Source organism: Rhinopithecus bieti, unplaced genomic scaffold (genome assembly GCF_001698545.2).
Source record: "Rhinopithecus bieti isolate Rb0 unplaced genomic scaffold, ASM169854v2 scaffold_4908, whole genome shotgun sequence".
Taxonomy (NCBI): domain Eukaryota; kingdom Metazoa; phylum Chordata; class Mammalia; order Primates; family Cercopithecidae; genus Rhinopithecus; species Rhinopithecus bieti.
The window spans coordinates 1326524-1349476 of record NW_016804541.1 but is presented as its reverse complement, the minus strand read 5'-3'; the positions used below and the strand labels follow the sequence as shown (position 1 = coordinate 1349476).

At 34.5% G+C, this 22953-nt stretch overlaps 1 protein-coding gene across 1 annotated transcript in view; it reads right to left on the bottom strand.

The window, feature by feature from the left end:
- The window catches only part of VPS13C (vacuolar protein sorting 13 homolog C), a 194867-nt gene that overhangs the window by 136832 nt on the left and 35082 nt on the right, over positions 1-22953 (bottom strand). The window contains 12 exon segments of the mRNA XM_017869045.1: positions 7767-7829; positions 9474-9645; positions 10825-10931; positions 12627-12754; positions 14286-14303; positions 14306-14332; positions 15187-15277; positions 16092-16151; positions 18402-18461; positions 21613-21686; positions 21689-21721; positions 21981-22046. Of these exon segments, the coding sequence (XP_017724534.1) occupies positions 7767-7829; positions 9474-9645; positions 10825-10931; positions 12627-12754; positions 14286-14303; positions 14306-14332; positions 15187-15277; positions 16092-16151; positions 18402-18461; positions 21613-21686; positions 21689-21721; positions 21981-22046 (899 nt within the window).

The window sequence follows — 22953 nt, the reverse complement described above, 5'->3', positions numbered from 1 at the left end:
TATTCAATCCTTGTTGCACAAAAGAATCATCTAGAAGCTTTATGAGAAAAAATGCCAAAACCAAAGCCCCACCACACAACAATTAAATCAAATCCTGAGAGAGTGGGTTCTAGGTAGGCACTGTTTTTTTTTTTTTTTTTTTTTTTTTTTTTTTTTTAATTTCCCCTGTGATTCTACATGCAGCCAGTGTTCCAAGAACCCTGAGATGACAACAAACTAGTTTTCCTTCCAGCGAGATCATGATACAGAAAATTAATTGCTTCAACAGTTTCACAAGTAGATGAAACCGAGCTATTTTGGAAATGACACCCAATTAAATGTATATCTGAGTGTTTCTGCTTTTAAGAATCTTCTATGAATTCTTTTAGGGAAAATGCAACCAGAGACTTCAAATTTAAACCCCTCTTAGATACTGAGACTTAATAAATAGATGAATTTATAAATAGTTTTTATAAATCTAAATGCAGAAAAAGCTATAAAGCATTTGGATATTTTGTTAACATCTCTTTTAACCAAACTGATAGTTTTAAGTTTTAAAAGGGCAGGCACTAAACTGTATTTTTTTCATTGTTACCATCTTCTTAGCTACCATAAAATTATTCTTTATAAAACAGATAATACATTTTTTTACACTTTGGGGAAAGAAGCCTTTTATTTTGGAAAAAATTAATTAACCAAAATTAACCTTTTTAAAATATCCTGATAAGAGACATCAAGATAATATGGCGACAAATTCCAACATTCAACTTCCTCCCAAATCTCTAAGTATCTAATAACCTTTAAAAGAAAGATAAAGCCATTATTAGCATTAGCATTGAAATCTTAAAGGTGTGATCAGCACACTACAAATTTCAAGGAATTTCAAAATAAACTGAAAATTTTAGACATAATAAAGAGAAAAAGAGATGAATTAGTAGGAAAGCACACAATCAAAAATACTAATTTCAACAATAAGAAAGGCTATGAAGAAAATGAAGTAACAAAGAAAAGTGAAGAAAAGTTTTCCTATGTTTGTCAATCTCCACTTAAAATAAATAAGAATTAACATTTAAAAATATGAAAGCTGTCACAGACCTATACACACACATCATACCAATGTCAAATTCTTGGTTTGGGTATTGTTCTATAATTACGTAGATGTAACTATTGGGAGAAACTGGGTGAAGGGTACACAGGGCCTCTGTGAACTATCTTTGCAACTTATTATAAATCTATAGTTATTTCAAAACATATATACATATATGGGAGACCAAAAATAAATAAAAATATAAAATGAGACCTAATATGAAGACGAATGCAGAGCCCTTTCCCTTTTCCTCAATTACCCCTTGTTGCCTTCACTTCCTTCTCTGTTCAACTAAGTGCCCATGGTAAATAACTTCAGCCAATCCTCTGCCTGCATTTTAAACTCTGGCCCTACGTACTTTCCATTACAATGAAAAAAATCAATGTTAGATGGATCTAATTGTATTCTCTTCTACATCCATCATTCTTTGTCTACTGCATCTCATAATTAGTACTCTTTCTTCACTTTTTAAGCAACTGTAGCTGATATTAAGAATACACATTTAAGCTAAAGCAACTTAAGTCGTGGAGGATTAAAATTAAATTGATTCATTCCTCTCTTTCATAGGAACAATCCCCAGCAACAGCAAATACCTTTCAAAACAGTCATACTTTCTGACCTAACAACTTGTACCTTGGGGAATTTGCCTATGAGAAAATAAGGGATGTTTGAAAAAATGTAGAGATAAGGCTATTCATTGTAGAGTGACTTACAATTAAATATAACCAGTGAGAAATAGTGAAGCAAATTCTGGTATATGCACAGAATGGAATACTATTCAGCATTTTTTTTTTTTTTTTTTTTTTTTTTTTTTTTGAGATGGAGTCTCACTCTGTCGCCCAGGCTGGAGTGCAATGGCGTGGTCTCCGCTCACAGCAACCTCCACCTCCCAGGTTCAAGCGATTCTCCTGCCTCAGCCTCCCAAGTAGCTGAGATTACAGGTATGTGCCACCACACCTGGCTAATTTTTGTATTTTTAGTAGAGATGGGGTTTCACTACGTTGGCCGGGCTGGTCTCAAACTCCTGACCTTGTGATCTACCCATCTCAGCCTCCCAAAGTGCTGGGATTACAGGCTTGAGCCACCACACCCAGCCTCTATTCAGCTATCTTAAATGATGTCAGAAAAATGGTTCTGCTGGCATTGAAAATGGACACTATAATATTGTTAAAGACAGAAAAGCAAATTACAAAACCTTCTCCTGATTCCACATTGTCCACCACTTACTGCTCCATTTATCTGCTCTGCTTACAGCAAAGAATCATACTGTTCCTACTCACTGTCTCCCATTCCTATCAAGTTTCTGCCCACATTATTCTATAAAAATTGCTCTCAAGTGACTTCTTTATTACTAATTTCAGTGAAAGTTGTAGTTCCATGGTGGCATAAGCCCTCTTCAAACCATCTAAAACTTCTGAACAAAATATAAAAAAGATCTACCGAGATTTTGAAAAGTAAGTAAAGCAGGCAAACAGTAGAAGGGGTCACAATTTGGAGAAGTGACCTGCACAAGAGTGAGTGTTCCATGATGTTTGTTTTTCTCATATGGTGTGCCCATCCCATCCCACCCCACCACCATAATCTCCCATTTCTAATGTTCTTGCCCTTGAGCATGGGCATGACTTGCAACTAGTTTCTAAACAATAAAATACGGCAAAGGTAATAAAATATACTTGATTCTGTGTACAATGTATATGTTATGTATACAAGACTTTAGCGACCATCTTGCTGGAGTTTCTCCCTTCTTTTGAAGAAGAAAGCTGCCATGTTATGGTTTCTATGTCAGGAAGCCCATTAGGCAAGGAACTGAAGATGATATTTATAAGCTGAGGGCAGTTCTAGCCAGAAATCAACAAAAAACTGAAGCCTTCCATCCCACAGCCACACAGAGCTCAATTCTGCCAAGGAAAGCGGATTCTCCATCAGTCACGTTTCAGATACCATAGTCCCAAACCAACATCTAGCAATATTTTAAAACCTTAAGCAGAGGACTCAGCTAACCCATACCTAGACCCTAGACCCAGAGAAACTCAGAGATAACAGCTATGTGTTGTTTCAAGTCACAAAGTTTGTTATATAGGCATAGAAAACTACTATATATGGCTCTGCCCTGAGCAAGGGCCTCACCATGGAGCAGAGCAGAGGAACATGGAGCACAGTTGTACCAGCAGCTACAACCCTGAGAAAAACTCCGTATTTCTGGCCAAGGAACCAGTAAATGGAGTTCATGAAGGCCAGAATGTATATGAGAAAACCCTGGCAGGGAAAAAGCTGGAGAAGGGGATTATCTCTTAATTCTGTATACGAACCTGTCCAAATCTCAGTCTAATACAAGCTTCACATATGTGAAACTAACCCAAACCAAAGTAGCAAAGGTTTTAGCCACCCAAACTAATATGAACCACCTGTGCAAGTCTCAAACTAACCCCTGTATTATTCACGAGTAAAACAACCTCAAACTTACATACCAAAGGTTTAAAGAGCTGAACTGAAATCTGAACCACCATCCACAGAAGGCAAACACAACTTAGATTCAGAACCTAACTAGGCTGTACACTAACACAAAATGTCAATGTTTTCCAGAGCATAATAACAAGATCCAGACATTATATAATAATCACAATGTCAAAAATACAATCCAAAATTACTTGACATATGAAAACAAACAAAACTGGAAATGTAACTAATTCTCAAGGGAAAGATAATCATCAGATGCCAACAATCAGATAACTTCAATGTCTGATAGCTGGAACTATCAGAGAACCACTGTTACCTGACATAAAGGCAAACACACTGGAAATTACTAAAAAGACTGGAATCTTCAATAGAGAAATGCAAACTATACAAAAAAAAAAAAAAAAAAAACCTCAATAGTAATTTCAGACCTGAAAAATATATTATCTGAAATTAAAAATTCCCAAGATGGGTTCAACAGCAAAATGAAGATGATAGAAGAAAGAACTTGAAGATAGATCAACAGAAATTATCTAGCCTTAGAGAGAGAAAAAAGATTGCAGGAAAAAAATGAACAGATCACCAAAAGGTCTAAATACATACATATATATACACATACACACATATATATACACATATATATACACACACACACACCTCTTATGTATGAATATATATATATATATCTAATATATATGGGTATTTTCATCTTTGCCTATATATTTTATATATTTATATATATATGCATAGAATATAAAATTAAGAGTCCAAACAATTAAGAGTGCAAAAGAAGAGAATAAAAGAAATTGGTGCCAAAAAATTACTTGAAAAATGTCATAGCTTAAATATCCCATATTTAGTAAGTTTCATGGTCAATTCTGTCCTATCTTAGTTAAAAAATCAGGTGCATCTGTCACAGCTGATCACTTTCTCTTCCTTGAAATTCTTTCTCCACTTAAATTTGAAGGTGTTACATTCATACAGCTTCCCTGCTACAACTCTGGCAATCCCTTTATGGTCACCTTTGCTGGTTCTTTCCCATCCCTCTGATTGTAACAATGGATGCTTTGGATCTTTGCAACCCTCCTCTTCTCTAGCTATTCTAATTCCTGAGGTGATCTCACCCAATCTCATGGCTTTAAAGAAATCCATGTGCTGACCCTTCCTACATTTCTATATCCAGCACAGATTCCTCTTCTGAACTCCACATAATTGCCTACTCTATTGCCCCTCTGAGGTCTAAGAGCTAAAACTTAATAGGTCCCAAATTGAACTCCTGGTCTTCTCTCGTATCACTCAAGCTTGTTCTCTCCCATCTTCCCCCTCTTATTTGATAGCAAATCCATCCTTCCAACTGCTCCAGGTCAAAATATTTAAAGGCATTTTTTACTCTGTCTCCGACAACTCACATCTAGTCAGTCAAGAAATACTGGCTGTACCTTCAAAGTATATCTAGAATCTGACCCTTTCTCATCACCTTTATTTGCAACCATTTTCAGGAAAGCTACTGTCACCACTCATCTCAATTATTTCAATAGTCTCCTAACTGTTCTCCCTGTTTTCACTCTTGCCTTCCTTCCCACAGTCTGCTTTCAAAGCAGCCAGGATGAATTTTAAAACTTAAGTCAGATCATATCATCCTGTACTCAAAACCTACTATTGGTTTCCCAATTCAGAATAAGAACCAAAACCCACATAATGGCTCGTAAGATGCTGCTACACAATCTGGCAATCTCCTCAACTCCCACGTGCAGCCCTCCCTTTCCTCTGCTACCTTTCTTCTCTGACCTCATTAACCACCACTTTTCCCTCTCTCAGGACTCCAGTTAGTTTCCTCAATGAGTCAGGTATGTTCCAACCCCAAAACCCTTAAGCAGTTACACTTTATTTCTGCCTGGTTATACTTTTCCCTTAGATATCTTTCTGGCTGACTGCCCCATGTTCTTCAGGTCTTTGCTCAAATGTTTCCTTCTTAGTGAGGCTCTTCCTGACAACACTGTTTAAAACTGCAAATCATCATCACTTCCTAGCTTCAGCGCTCCTTGTATTCTTTCCTACTTTATTTTTATCGAAGTACTTATTCACCTTATCCCCTACTACAATATAAATAAAAGATTTTTGCCTGTTTTGTTCATTTCTGCGGGCTAATGCAAACGATAATGACAATGAAAAAAATCACGTATTTAGTAATCACTATGTGCACATAATAATTTAAGTGTTTTAAAAGAATTATCAGGTACTCCTAACGATAATCCTAAGATGTAGGTATTACTAATTAATCTCATCTCACAAATCAGGAAACTAAGGCACAGAAGGGTCAAATAGCCCAAAATCATATCATTAGTAGATGGCAAAGCTGAGATCAGAATCCAGACCACCTGACTCCCAAGTCTATACTCTTAGCTATAATGTAAGCATAACAGAATAAATGAACAAGTGTACAGTTGACCCTTGAACAACATGGGTTTGAACTGCACGAGTACACTAATACAAGGATTTTCTTCTGCTTCTGCTACCCCTGAGACAATCCTCCTCTTCCTCCCCCAACTACTCAGCTTACTCAATGTGAAGATCTTTATAGTGACTGACTTCTACTTACTGAATAGTAAATATATTTTCACTTCCTTCTAATTTTCTTAACAACATTTTTGTTTCTCTGGCTTACTTTATTGTAAGAATACAGTGTATAATACATATAACATTTAAAAATATGTGTTAATTGACTGTTATCAATAAGGCTTTTGGTTAACAGTAGGTTATCAGTAGTTAAGTTTTTGAAGAATCTAAAGTTACACACAGGCCGGGAACAGTGGCTCATGCTTGTAATACCAGCACTTTGGGAGGCCGAGGTGGGTGGATCACCTGAGGTCAGGAATTCAAGAACAGCCTGGCCAGCGTGGTGAAACCCCATCTCTACCAAAAATACAAAAATTAGCCGGGCATGGTGGCACATGGCTATAGTCCCAGCTACTCAGGAGGCTGAGACAGGAGAATGGCTTGAAACCTGGGAGGTCGAGGTTGCAGTGACCCAAGATTGCGCCCCTGCACTCCAGTCTGGGCGACAAAGCAAGACTCCATCTCAAAAAAAAGAAAAGTGAAGGTAGTTATATACAAATTTTTAATCGTGCAGGGGCTTGGCATCCCTAACCTTCAGGTTGTTCAAGGGTCAACTGTATATGCCTTAATCTCATTTAAAAGTACGAGTAAGTATATGGACATCTATAACTATAAAAAGGACTAAAAGGATATACAGAAAGGTATTAACAGTAGTTACTTTTAGTTTATGAGATGATTGTTTTTGTTTTATCTATATTTTCTAACTTTTCTACAATGAGTTATATTGCATTTGCAATTTATTTTTTTGATTACCAAAAAGTCATGTTACAGAATCTTAGAAATGACATGGAACATTGCACACAAGGCATCAATAAATAATCAGTTATAAAACATTATCAGTAGACCATTTCCAATTTCAGAAAGAAAGGAAAAAAAGGAAGAAAGTGAAGAAAAGAGGAAGGAAGGAAGAAAGGAGAAAAGAAAGAAGAGAGGGAGAGAAGGAAGAAGGAAGGGAAGGAAGAGGAACAAAGGAAAAGTAAAAAAAAAAAAAGAGAGAGAGAGAGAGAAAAAAAAAGCATAAATAAGCAAGTATACAAGCATGGGAGAAAAACTGGTAGCCAAAATGATAACAGTAGTATTCTAAGTTGTTAGGATTATAGATGTCTTTTATTTACTTTCTTTTTTAGAGTTTCTCAGATTTTTCATTATAAAATTGTGTAAGTGGCCAGATGCGGTGGCTCACGCCTGTAATCTCAGCACTTTGAGAGGCCAAGGTGAGCAGATGACCTGAGGTTAGGAAGACCAGGCTGGTCAACATGGTGACAACCCGTTTCTACTAAAAATACTAAAAAAAATTAGCTGGGCGTGGTGGCACACACCTATGATCCCAGCTACTCAGGAGGCTGAGGTAGGAAAATCACTTGAACCCGGGAGGCGGAGGTTGCAGTGAGCCAAGATCATGCCACAGCATCCCAGTCTGGGAGACAGAGTGAGACTCCATCTCAAAAAAAAAAAAATTAAGTTTTTTTTTTTCCTTCCTTTTTGGGGGTTTTTTTCAGTACAGTTTCTGTTTTCCTTGGACTAAATTAAGCAATAAAACCTCAACTCATGAAACTTCAATTTCTTGATCCTAGGTTTAAAAGGGGTATTAACATGTTTAAAACATAAAATCAGCTAATAAAATGATTACCTCAACTTGTGCTTGTTGCCTTGCTAAAATTATGTTAAAAACATCTAGAGTCTTCTCCAAGTCCTGTAAAAAACAGAGAGGCACTTGTAAACAAGCAATTTAATCATTAGATAAAGCAAGAAATTTAATCATTCTTTTATCATTAGATAAAAGAAATTTTTCTTTTATGATTTCTAGGCATATCTAGTCCATTATCAGTACCTGTGACCTAATGATAGTATTAGTATAAATCTGAATGTATTCTAGACTTTTAAGTTTTTTAATTTTTTACAGTAAGAAAATAAGTTTTCCAAGAAAATAAATCCTCATTAAATACAGTATGAAAATAATTTTTATGTGAGAACATTATAATTAACACATAGACATAAATGCACATGAAAACAAGAATATTTACAAAGGGGACTTGTTTTACATACCATTCTTATGATTCTTACTTCTTACTCCTCCCATTCTTATTATTATATAGCCATTGTACTAAGGGTGCCATTACAAAACACATAATATTTAAGAATGTAAAATTCTGCAAAACAATAAGTAGGCTACAGTAGAAACTGATTTGAGGCATTTATATAAAAGTACGTTAACCAGGTGACCTGTGTTCTAAGTGCTTTATGTGCTGTCTCATACAATTCTCACAACTCTGTAAGACAGATATTGTTACCATTTTATATATGAGAACACTAGACCTGGGAGTTTCAGAAACTTGTGTCCATAATCAGAAGGACACTTGGTAAATATCCAAGTCAGTACATGAACCCAAATCCATCTGACTCCAATACCTACACTTTTTCTAATATTTCATACTATTGCAGAAAATAGTAATTCAACTCATAAAATAGTAATTCAACTCATTTTTCACATTATGAATCATTGGTAGAAATAGTTCTATAACTGAAATCAGAAGACATTAGGCAAATTATGTATCCAGTGTGATTCTACCTTTTTTTATATTTTTTTTTTTTTATTTTTTTCTTGAGATAGAGTTTTGCTCTTGTTGCCCAGGCTGGAATGCAATGGCAGGATCTCGGCTCACTGTAACCTCCGCCTCCCGGTTCAAGCAATTTTCCTGTCTCAGCCCCCCGAGTAGCTGGGATTACAGGCGCCCACCACCACCGCCAGCTAATTTTTTTAATATTTTTAGTAGAGACAGGGTTTCACCATGTTGGCCAGGCTGGTTTCCAATTCCCTACCTCAGGTGATCCGCCCACCTCAGCCTCCCAAAGTGCTGGGATTACAGGCGTGAGCCACCGCGCCCAGCCGTGTTTCTACCTTTTAAACAGGGGTAGATAAGACCTCTTCGTTCCCAAGAAGTAAAAGTTTTTTATAAATAATATTTTGAAGCATTTTGAAAAGCTACTACCATATAAATACAGGATGTTTACTAACAAAACAAGATATAGCTATCTAATAAACACATATTTAAACAGCTCTGATACTGACTTTCTAAACATTATTATAAAAACCAGACACGTTTCCCAAATCATTTACAGTAACCTTATCTTATCTGATATTGGCATGGGGAAAAAAGTTTTTTTAAAGAAGAAAACTGGAAAAAAAAAATTCTGCATTTTCCCATATAATTCTCTCTCAAAAAGGGGTGAATCCTGTTCTTCCTAAAATTATTTTTTGATTCAAATTACATGCAGAAGAATATTAAAGGACGATTAGACAAATAATAGTTCTCACTAATATACATGCAAGATATACCTGAATTTCTTTCTGTATTTCTTCTGAGACTTTAGACTGTGTTAACTTGTTTTTGTAGGCAATTTTATAACTCTTGAGTAACTGTCTGTGCTTTTTTATATTACTCCATGACCACATCTGTGTATACCTTCTTATATGAACTTCAAGAACAGAGTCAATTGCATATTTCCACCTGAAAATCAAATTTTGTTAACAGAAATGTGAATATAATGGTTTAACACAAAACAGGAAAAGTCTTGACTTTTTAGAACTTACACTGTCAAATTTTTTGTTCTTTTTAACTCTCTTCCTATAAGAGCTCAGCAATTCCCAGTAAAATTGTCTGACTTAAATAGACTTAGATATAAGAAAACATTTAAGGAAGAGAGTTTATCAAAGCAAAATCCAAAAGGCACAAAATGACATGTGGGAAAGAGTATCCAGTATGGTTATAACACTGAGTCTACATGGGTAACTGATAAGCAATAAAACTTTGATAAAAATGTTGAATGCCTTGAATGTTAAGAATTTGGGAACCAGCAGGGTGCAGCGGCTCACATCTGTAATCCCAGCACTTTGAGAGGCCAAGGTGGGCAGATCACGAGGTCAAGAGATTGAGACTATCCTGGTCAACATGGTGAAACCCCATCTCTAATAAAAATACAAAAATTAGGCTGGGTGCAGTGGCTTACGCCTGTAATTCCAACACTTTGGGAGGCCGGGGAGAGTGGATCACAAGGTCAGGAGTTCAAGATGTCAAGATGCTGAAACCCCGTCTCTACTAAAAACACAAAAATTAGCTGGGCGTGGTGGTGGGCGCCTGTAATCTCAGTTACTTGGGAGGCTGAGGCAGGGAGTTGCTTGAACCCTGGAGGTGGATGTTGCAGTGAGCCGAGATCGCATCACTGCACTCCAGCCTGGGCAACAGAGCAAGACTCTGTCTCAAAAAAATAAAAATACAAAAATTAGCTGGGCGTGGTGGCACACACCTGTAGTCCCAGCTACTAGGGAAGCTGAGGCAGGAGAATCGCCTGAACCGGGGAGGCAGAGGTTGCAGTGAGCCAAGATCGCGCCACAGCACTCCAGCATGGGGTCAGAGCAAGACTCTATCTCAAAAAAAAAAAAAGGAATTTGGGAACCTAGGAGCAGAAATATAAGTGGATGTTCATATGAAAAAAGTAATATGGACATACAAAAGAAGTGAAAGCTGTTCTTATAAGTAATCAATATATTTACTATTTATCTTTTAATACTCTTGTCTCTTTTTTTAAAGTGGCTGAATTACTTGGCTTTTGAAAGTTGCTTAACTCTGACAGTAACTAAATATATGATTATATGTTCCTCACAAAACAAAAAACAAATTCTAACTTACCATCGTCGACTATTGGTATGAAGTGGTAAATAAGGCTTGTATTTCCTATAAGGCGCATTCCTAACCATATAATCCACTGACTCCAAAAGGTCAATCATACTTAAGTACTGTTAAAACAAAAATAAAATTATATTTATTACATTGTACATATAAATAAAGACTAAATTTCATTCTATTTTTCAGTCTAGTGAGACTCTAAATTTCCTGAACAATGTTGCCTGGTAGCCCAATAATATACTATATTTCATCAAATTTAAGATGCTATCAATTATAAGTATACTACAGTTCATCAAATTTAAGACACTATCAATTTTAAGTTGTAATATAATTTTAGGTTCTACTACAAAAGAAAACTGTTAATTAAATTGTGTTATCACCAATATATACATCCTATTTTCAGATGTTAAAATGTAAACTAAATGAACATCTTAGAAACAATGAAATATGGTATCTGTAAATTATGATATAAAATATGCCTGTTTCTAAGACTATATATTTTTCCTCTGGACCATTGTTTCAGCAGTAGTTATCTATGAGCTGATTTTGAAATTACTGCAAAAATTATTTGCATGACCAAAGCAAGATAAAGCTATTTAAGCAGCCATCTTACCATCAACACAGCAACTCTGTGTAGATCTGACAAACAGCTCAAATGGAGGGAAACATACACCCAGAGGCAGCACGAAACCAGAGAAGATTTTTAAAAAGGGGCGAGTCTAGCTTCCTCCTCTCTAATTTTTCCCAATGCAGTTCTAACTAAAAGTTACCCACCATGTGGCTGTTCATCGCTTGAAATGTGTCTAGTCTGAACTTAAATGTATTTTAAGTGATGTAAAATGTCTCATTACAACTTTTTACATTTATTACACGTTGATATGATTAATATTTTGGAAATATTAAGTTAAATAAAATGTATTATTAAAGTTAATTTCACCTTTTCTTTTACATTGTTAACACAGCTACAAGAAAATATAAAATTACAACTTGCATTACATTTTTATTGAACAGAATTGTACAAAAAAGCTCAATTAGCTAAATCTCCTATCCTCCTTTCACTTCCAGTTCACCAAGCCTGTCACCCCAACTCTCGGGGCACATAACCATGCTTGGGAAACAAATAGTGGAAAAAGCTGCCAACGTTGCTGTTCTAAAAATTAAATAAACAATATTTAATAAGAGTGCCTTCCATTAAAACTGAGGAGGGAAAACACATTAAAATCTTTCATCAACAGGCCAGGCATGGTGGCTCACGCCTGTAATCCCAGCACTTTGGGAGGCCGAGGTGGGCAGATCACAAGGTCAGGAGATCGAGACCATCCTGGCTAACACAGTGAAACCCGTCTCTACTAAAAAATACAAAAAAATTAGCCGGGCGTGGTGGTGGGCGCCTATAGTCCCAGCTACTTGGGAGGCTGAGGCAGGAGAATGGCGTGAACCTGGGAGTCGGAGCTTGCAGTGAGCTGAAATCGCACCACTGCACTCCGGCCTGGGCGACAGAGTGACACTCCGTCTCAAAAAAAAAAAAAAAAAATATTCCATCAACAATTGTGAGCCAAATGGAAATAATGTCATTCCCTACAGTTTGATATGATTCTCCACAATTTAGGAAAAGATGAAATAAAATTTTAAAACTACTTCTTAAATTTGAAATTCATTTTCTTTAAAACGAAAATTTTTAAACAGTCAAATCTCAACATAACGAACCCCAAAAAATCACCAACCACTAGAGAACTAATAATCACAAATAAAAGCAGTTAAGATTCAAGGTCAATCAAAGCTGGAAATATCCACATGAATCATACCTGAGGTTTGGTCAGTTCAATGGCAATATTTTGTATTTCTATGTTCCAATCCAATTTGGGCGTTTTGAGCTCTGATTCTGCATAAGGATTCATGTAGAGTTTTGCAGAGGCTGATATTGGCTGGAAAACTTGTATTACATGGGAAGACATAAGATATGTTTATATGCTTTTACATATAAACAAGTGTAAATAATTATGAGAACACTGTTATTCTAGAAGAAAATGATCAAAACGTGTGTAACAAAATCACTACCAAAAAATATTTAAGCAATTTAAGCTTCTACTTATATGCATAATATTAAGCTCAATGGTTGAAGCGAAATCTCCAAGGAGGAAATTGGAGCCCTATGCTTCTAGGTAAGAAATGTATAAAAGAGACAATAATCTACTCTTGGTTATTTACAGTCTGCATAAAATTAGACTTCTCTTCCTTGCTGCAAGACATTTAGTGATTTTATTATTCATTAAAATACTAATACAAAAGGAAATAAGATCTGATAAATTTCTGTCTTATTTAATCACTAGCAAAATTTAGTAACACAATCATGAATAAAATTCATTCCAAAAAAAGAATCTGCTCATCTCTATTATTTTCAAAATGATCATTACATACATAACCTTAGAATCAACTAAAGAAAATAATCTTCAGGTTGAGAAGTAATATAAAAAGGTGTGTTAGGGAAGATGATAGGGTAATGCAAGGTGATAAATTTTACCTATGAATAATATCAAAACTATAAAACCTGTGATATCTTATGGTAATTACACTTTGCAAAAGATTGTACAAAATTTTCAACGGCTTTAAAGGCTAGTTATAAATGGAAAATGCCTAAGAATGAAATTGTAGATTTTCCTTAACTATTTTTTTTATATCAATGAACCCAAATGCTTTCACAAACTAGCAGCACTTGAAAGTTTTATCATCATAAAATGTAGGGATCTATGTAACATAAGTGCCAACTATTATAGCGTCAATTCAGTTAGTTATAAAAGAACATGAAGAAAAGAACAGTGAACCAGAGTAATATGGAACAACATGAGTATAAAAGCTGCGAACAACCATAAAGGGGTATACTAAATAAAAACAAACCCAACAGCATGAAACTAAAATAAAACTTCAATAGCATGAAACTAAAATAAAGAAAACAGATGGAAAAAATAAACAAATAAGCAGGAAGCTGTGTTAGAGATCTAGTTGTAAAATAAAGGTGAGGCTGCCAAGAAATAGAAAAGCTCAGAAAAAGAATTCTCTAGAGTGGCAGGATTACGTTTACACTGCAGTAGTAACATAAGGGTGACCTGAATACCAGAATCTCAGAGATTTAGTTACTTTTTGAAAAAAGAAAGAAAGAAAACCTAAATCCTAAAACAAAGAATAAAACAGCAAGCTAAGAAGAATACACGGAATTCAAAGAAAGTTGGCTGTAGGGAATGAACTACAGTTATACTGCCCTTCTCTATCTGCTATTCTCCAGTGGTGTGTGTATTGCGATCTATTCCTAAATAATTAATTATAACCCAAACATGCTATATCATAATAGCAAGGTATAAAATTAATATTCTTTGACTAAGTAATATTATCAGAAAAGTATTTTAAAATAATGTATTTACTTCTATGTTTCTTCCTATAACATGAAATAAACTTTTACTATTACTTACTGTATTGATAATTTGGGGTATATTTCCACTTGTAAGAATTTCATTTTCAGCTGATCCTAAACAAAAAATTTGAATGAGAATGAAAACGAAAATGCACATATATTCAGTCACACACATGCACACACACACAAAACTTGGTTCTTACATCAATATCTTTGTTTCTCTGTTACTAGTAGTCAATAAGAAAAACACACTGAACATTATTTACAAGTATAAAGACACAGAAACAGATAATTTTAAGAATTTGGTATGTCTACAAACAACCTTGTAGTATTTCCCCTCTGACTCTGAAAAAATGCACATATATGTATATGCATACACTGGGATTTCAGACACATTCCAGTCAAAGGCAAATCATATGTTACAGTATCTTTCTGAGAAATATGAGATGGAAGATTGAAATTTATCCAGTTCTAAAATTCAGTTGTTCTTTCTTTATCCTCTAAGCAAATAAACATGGCTAAGACTGATTTAGCATACTGAAGTTTTGAATTAATCTTCTACTATTCAGAAAATCATCATAACAAATGTCTAAAACATTTGTCAAAGATACATGTTTTATATCTGAGAAATATTATCTTTATAATATTCTTAATCATTATAATATGAAATCAAAATGTGACAAGAATATCATCAAAATGAGAATGTAAAAAAGCATAAATACAGTTTTAATTTAATACCATGGACTCTGATGTCACTGTCCAGTGAATGATTTCACAAAGATCTTCAAAAACAAAACTGCTTTTCTGAAGACACATAGTGGATTTGAAAGGATGTTTTTCATATTTCTGATTTAGCGAAATACAAGTTAAACAAATGGCTGATATCCTGTCCTATGAACGCCCTCTTATATTAAACAAATTTAGGGAGCGGGAGTGAAGTTAGCTCTTCCAAGTATACATTAACATTACCAAAATCTGTTGCCTTGATCTCTGGTAAGACATGCTGCAGTTTACATTCCAGTATGCACTAAGACTATCAAGTCGTATAAGCTACAAGAGAAAAATGAAAAGAGATCAAGCAATCAACACACTGAAATTATGAATCAATTTTAAAAGATTATTCTGTTCACCACTCCAAAATTACCCAAATGCCATTTTGAATTTTTAAAGGAAAGAAAATAATAAAAAAATGAGGGGAAAATATATTCATGTTATTCAGACTTTATTAAGTCTAGCATTTGCTAAATTGTGCTTTCAAGAACACTATTTCCAAGGAACTCATTCATTCAATTATCAAATATTTATTGAGAATTTAGTATTTAACAAACCCTGTAAACATTTTGCTAAAAAAAAAGACATGCTCCTTCCAGCAGATACAAATATCTGTTTCCTGAAAACAGGTGGTAGCAGAGGAGTCTATGGTCAAGAAGGTGGGAAGGCTACATACTAAATATCCCTCTTGGAGATTCAGTGTTTGTTAACATATTTAAAGCTCTATAGTTTAAAATAAAATGAAACATATCTGTTTAATTATGTATAGCTTAGTACTTTAAATCAATAATCTTACTTGATCAGAGAATATTTTTTCTATAACATCTAAAAGTATCTCAATATCTAATGTTCATAAAGTACCATTTGGGAACTATTAACTGTATCCTGTATCTTTACTTGATAGCTAAAGAACCTATATCTCAGAACTAGTAAGTGATTACAGAGGGTCACACACTAAGTAGCAGGGCCAAAACTAGATGCTAGACTTTTAAATCACACTCCAACGGCATGTTCTGCTCCATCAATGTTTCTTCAAGAAAATAAATTAAGTGCACCTAGGAAACCAACAAAAATTTTTATTCCAATATAATACCTTGTATATAATTTTGTCTGCTTCATTTAATATGCATGGAGTCCAGTGTTCATTTGCAGTCTAAAATAAAAAAGAGAATACCTGTGAAATGTGCTATGGATGTCATATAACGGTGCTCTAATACTTGTAAAATGTAACAAAATAATTTAGGAATAAAAGACATCTTTCTTTAAGCTAATTTAATGTTAGCTAATACTAGCTATCTATTTCTTTACATATATTTATAAGACAAAATCAAAGAAACAATGAAAAGAGAACTGACGTGATTCTAACTTGAGTTCATTCATTCAGAAAATAATTACTGGATTAATACGTATTTGAATTTGAACTGTGGAAAGAATTGGATATGAATGAAAACAGACAGCCAACCTATACACTATTGAAAATGGTACACATTCTTTTTAAAAAAACAAATAATTGTTGTGTAATAGGAAGAAAACCAGGAGGGTATGGAAATTACAGCATGACCATGTTTCTACAAGGACAGCATGTTCAGCAATGCCAAATACTAAACTTATTTAGCAGCAAGGGGGTTTTTGAGAAACTTGTTAAGAACTGTTACAGTGGAGTAGTAGAGTGAGAGTACAATGGGCAGATAGGTAAAATGAGATCCAGATCAGAGGTGTAACGATAACTTTAGATTTAAAAGTTAGAATGTAATTGCAAAGAAAAACAAATGGTATGGATACAAAAGAGATAGGTTTGCTATTGCTGTTGTTGTTATAATAGCCACTGTGATAGTTGAAACAGGAAATAACTGAGCCAGATAATGTGCCAAATGTTTTACATAAATCATCTCATTTAATCATCACAAAAACACTAAAAGGTAGGTACTACTTCAGTGAATGAATGTGGTCTTGACAGAAGGAGATTAACATGGTAACCAATACAATAATATTTTACAGGTCTTTGATAAAATACAATAGGAAGCATAAAAGAGGGAATGGTAAACTCTAAGAAGGAAATGAAAAAGAATGAGAAAGAAAGGTCACGTATCACATAAGTATTAAAACTTAAGTAGAATCACCAGGCAGACAAAGAGAAGAAAGTAATACAGACAACTAAAGCAGAATGAAGAGTCTGAGCAAAGAAACAAAGGGACAAACAACAGCAAACACTAAGGAAACTACATATTCTTGTGCAACAGTATATCTGTTATCAGACAAAAGGAGATATATGACCAGTTTGTATTTTTTACATTGTCTGCTAGAAGCTCAAAGTTACTATGCTCCCTTATGACCACTATCACTAGTTACAGCTTTCTGGAACAATTCTCTCTCTATCCTTTAGAACATAGATTCTATCCTCTTTAAAGGTGTTACTGTATACTTCTGTGGTCGAAAGCTACTTCAAATTCATTTTGGAAACAGGCAAAGGATAAACAGTATATTAAACACTAGCTTCCTTCATTCCCTTTCCTTTGTCTCTTTAGCTCTTTTTCTTTATTGTTTCGGCTCTGTTCTTCAACTCCGTGTGTATCTCTACTTCTCTATATGCCCATAACATTGTTAAGCCTTCCACATAACCATGTCCTTCTTTTCCTGTTTTTCTGCCAGTCTACCACCCTTCCATTCTTCTTCCTCTTCTTTCCCTATTGAGGCCCTCTCCATATAAGTAGTCATAAGGCAAACTTGTCTGGTAGGATTTATGGTTCACTGTCCTTAACTTTAAAAGTATCGAAGTGAACCACATCTTCTTCTCCGTAGCAAAACCTAATTCAGCTATTTGTCTTCACTTACATGCCCCAAAACATGTTTCCTACTACTTAGTTGCCTGTAATAGAAAAAAAAAAGTCCTGCCTATATATATATATGTGTGTGTATAGATACGCACACACACAACTGTCTACCCTTAAAGACCATTAAAAGAAAAATTCATTATAAAATAATCAAAATAATTTACATATAGCCCAATGAGATGAGTGCACGCACATACACACACATATATAAACATATGTACATATATAAGCTATTTAGAAATTCCATCTACCTATATCAAAAATGTATATCTTTCACTCTACAGAAATTCATCTTCCCCTACTTTCCCCATGTTTAAGATACAGCTTTTATTTCTTTCAAATTATTTGATGATGATATTTTGATACTTGTTACATGGAAAGACAATTAAAAATAATTTTAAAATGTAATAATAGCATCACTAATGTTAAACTTCTAGAAAGTTGTGTAGCACGACAGTACATTTAAAAAACTATAGTTCTTTGTAGAATAGTTGATTTTAGACAATTCACCCTGTGACTTCAGAATAATACTTTACAGATTCCACAGAAGTTTTAAATAAAGCAAACATTACCAGTAGACTGAGCTCTCCCAACGTGACACCAAATGAAAGAGGCCGCTTTGGATCAGTGACCTACCAAAGAAGAAAAGATAACAGTAAAATATGCTGATGGTGAAGGCAAATCCATGTCCTTTACAATAGGCAGCAGAGGGAAATGTGTTTACAGGTTACAACCCAATTCGATATGTGGAAAACACAGGGGAGGCAAGTAGTAACATGGCTGTGATTATCCATATTTTGTAGACATAACACTTCTATGCTACCAGTAAGATCCTTTCCCAGTGGAACTCTTTTCATACTAGAAGATGACTCACTAACTATGACTAACAAGACTTTTCTCTAGACAGTTAAAAAGGAATAATCTTCTTATGTGTATCATCGAAGATGTTTTCACAGATAAATTTCAAAAGGTGTTACAGATAACACTGCTGTGAAGTCATTTTAATAACACTTAGGGTACACAGTGGAATACTATTCAGCCATAAAAACAGGAGAACATGTTTGTTTGGGTTTTTTTGCAGCAACATGGATGAAACTGGAGGCCATCATCTTAAGTGAAACAACCCAGAAGCAGAAACACAAACTGCATGTTCTCATTTATAAGTGGCAGCTAAATAATGAATACACATGGTCAGTTTGTGGAATTATAGACATTGGAGACTTGAAAGCATCAGGTGGGTGAGAAGTAGTGTAAATGGTAAGAAATTTATTAATTGGTACAATGTATATTATGGGTGATGGAGACACTAAAAGTTCAGACTTCGCCACTAGGCAGTATATCATGTAACAAGGCTGTACTTGCACTCCTTAAATTTACACATTAAAAAAAAAAAAAAGGCTTTCATACTTGGAAATATGAACTGTCTAACACTTCAAAATGCTTCTAGGAAAATCTCTAGATCCTTAATATTTAATTTCTTTAGTCTCTATATCCAAAATCTGTCAACATTAAGTTTTTGTTCTATTTCTGATCTTCAATACGTAAGCTGCAATCCACGGTGCTTTAAACTATACCACAATGTGCACAGTATCACTATTTTAGACATCTTAAAGAAAAGTCTTATAGAATTGTTTGGTCATGGCAGAAACTAAGGAAACTAGGGAGAAGGGAAATGGATAATGTTCTAAATCGTTCAACTGGGACTACAGAGTTTAGTCACATACAATTTTCTAAACAGAAAAAAATCCATGTGGTATAGTTGAGAAGAACGAATAGCTTTATAAGTCATTTTAATTAACATCAGACATATGATGACTTGTGGCAAAATATTTTCCTTTATTCTCACACTCATCTTTTTACACTTAGAGATACCTAGCTCAAAATAACTTGCAGCTCTTTCTGAAGAAACCCATTTGTTTTATTAAAGACAACCCTCAGTTGCTAATGTACTACCTATAAACCACAGCTCTTACCCAGTGAGCATCTTTATGATAAATTATTATATTTTCTCTACACCCATTTCTTAATACATAATTTTGTAAATGAAAGAATTTCCTTCTTTTTAAAGGCTGAACAGTATTCCATTGTGTATATATACATTTTATTTATCCATTCATCCACTGATGGGGAATCTTCTCTATAGTGAATAGTGCTGAAATGAACAAGGGAATGCAGACATCTCTTTGACATACTGACTTCAACTCCTTTGGCTATATACCGCAGTTCCCCTTTATCCTCTGGAGGTATGTTCCAAGCCCCCTAGTGGATGTCTGCAACCACAAATAGTACCAAACCCTAAATATACTAGGTTTTTTCCTATATATACATACTTATGATAAAGTTTAATTTTACAAATTAGAAATGGGATTGCTAGATCATACAGTAATTGGATTTTTAGTTTTCTGAGGAATCTCCACACTGTTTTCCAAAATGGCTGAAGTAATTTATATTCCCACCAACAGTGTACCCAGGTTCACTTATCTCCACATAGGATTTTAATGGTAACTCCTCCCCTTTCATGATGTGTTGAGTATACTTTATTTTCTTAAGTTTGTTATTAACAAAGGCATTTATGAGTGAGGTTTTTTAAAGACATTTATTTGTTAACACAATTCATTTTAATGATTCCATAAATAAAGTCAACATAAGACAGAGGTGGTATTTTTTGAAAATCTACAAATGTGTCTTGCTGACTATCAAGTTAAATAGGGAACTTACGAAGAAAAGAAAAATAAATTCTGGAAATGTCAGTATTGCTTTAATTCAATTCAAACTTACAGCAAAATAATTAAACTCATTTTAGAAGCAATGAACATTTCCAGGTTCCCAGATAAATGAAAAAATTTAAGTTCTTACATGTTTCAAACTTTTAAACAAAGCAATGCATATTGTTCAAAATATGTCTTGTACTTTAATTAAAATTAGTCAGTTAAACAGTTCTTAATCAGCTGATGTTACACTTTTGGTTATGAGTGAAGTTTGGTTTCCTCCGTGTAACTACTGTTGTACATGTGTGTGAACAGTTGTGGGTGTTCAATCCAACTCAGTGGAATGAAAAGAGAATGAGACCAAGTCAAGTGATCAGAGTTTTTTTTTTTTTTTTTGAAACGGAGTCTCACTCTGTCGCCCAGGCTGGAGTGCAGTGGCCAGATCTCAGCTCACTGCAAGCTCTGCCTCCCGGGTTCACGCCATTCTCCTGCCTCAGCCTCCCGAGTAGCTGGGACTACAGGCGCCCGCCACCTCGCCCGGCTAGTTTTTTGTATTTTTTAGTAGAGACGGGGTTTCACAGTGTTAGCCAGGATGGTCTCGATCTTCTGACCTCGTGATCCGCCCGTCTCGGCCTCCCAAAGTGCTGGGATTACAGGCTTGAGCCACCGCGCCCGGCCGTGATCAGAATTTTAAGTCACTTTTTGGCCAATTAACAATACCATTAGTTATTTCATCACCTTTTAGAATTAACTCGTCAGCATAAAGCAATAATTAGTTTCTTAAAGTTAGAGTAAGTCTTAACACGTAAAATAAAATTTAAAAAAAATAACAGAGGACAATCCAGAAACCTCTTATATCAGCTTCAGAAAGGAATACATGATAATTTTACAGTATATTTACGTACGTAAATGCCCAATAAAACTAGCCTAACACAAGAAGATATGGTAGTGTACTCATAAGAAAAAAATCAATCTTGGATTTAAAAATGGGATAATCCATATATAGAAAAGTCAAGAATATTATAAAATATGTATTTAATTATTAACTTAAACTTAGTAAATAAAAATTACTTACATCATCTTCATACTTAATGTGAATATCTGTGATTTTTACTTGTACATTTTTTATTACTTGAGTTGCCAATTTTCCACAAATGTATCCTTTTTGGCTTCTTTTGGCTTATCTATTAAAAAATAGAAAAATACAAGCTCAAGAGTTGAAATTCTCATATACCTCAAAATTAATAACCAAAGGACAGCTAAGGCACTACTCAATGGAAATTACAGCCAATAGTGTCTTTATTTATATTTTCATATGCATGTCCAACTTAAAACTTGTTTTTGAATTTACACTGTTATCTGACATTCATTTCACATTCCAAGTCAGAAATAAAGTGGCAATGTGTATAAACAACACCATGGCATAAAACTACTTTTACCTACCTTTTGAACGATCAAGACCTTTAAAAGGTTTCTTAAAATGTTTTTTGTGCTTTTTACGTTTACGTCCTTCTCAGTGGAAGCATTTTAGTGAGAAAAGGATAAAATTCAAGTTAGCAGACTACAGGACAGAAAAGAAAACAAGAGAATTCTTCCTAACAGCAAATTTTGGCACAACTCACCTTACCTTATTCTAAACTGACCTGTTACTTCAAGATAAAGACAAATTTACAAACTTTCTTTAGTCTAGAATAACTTTCTATAGTAAAGAATAACCTTCTTTAATCTAGACAATAAATTGGCAGGCGTAATTATACTAAAATTGGATAAAATCTCCATTCCCAATGCTTTTTATAACATTAATGACTTCACAAAGTTACACTTTAATTTCAATATTACCAAAATATTGGAAATGTAACAATGACAGAATATAAAACTTTCAGTAGGTTTTGATAAACACATGGTAGGAACACAGACACATAAATGAAATGAAAGGGTAAGTTGCCCACAGATGACTTCCTCTGGATGATACACTTCACGAGCAAAATTATTTAATGACTCAAGGATATAAAGAACATTAAGTGGGCATAACATGTACATTGGACTGTACACTGAATTCAATCAGGAATTCCTTTAAAACCTCATTCTCTTTCAACACTACCTCACTGCATTCTGGCATTTACCAATACCTGTATTACTCAACTTACAAATCTTCATACTCAAATTCCTATCAGGCATCACCTCCAGCCTGAACTCTTGAGGCAGTCTCTGTATTATCTACTGATTTCTAGTCTCCAGCCTCAGCTCCTACTAAAGGTCCTTCTACCCTGTTACCAGATTGATGTCTTTTAAAATACTAATCACAGCCTGTTAATCTCTTGCTCAAAATTATTTAAAGGCTCTCTGCAACCTCCCAGACATAATTAAAATGTGTTTACACAATAGAGAAAGTCCTTTTATGATGTGACCCCTATGT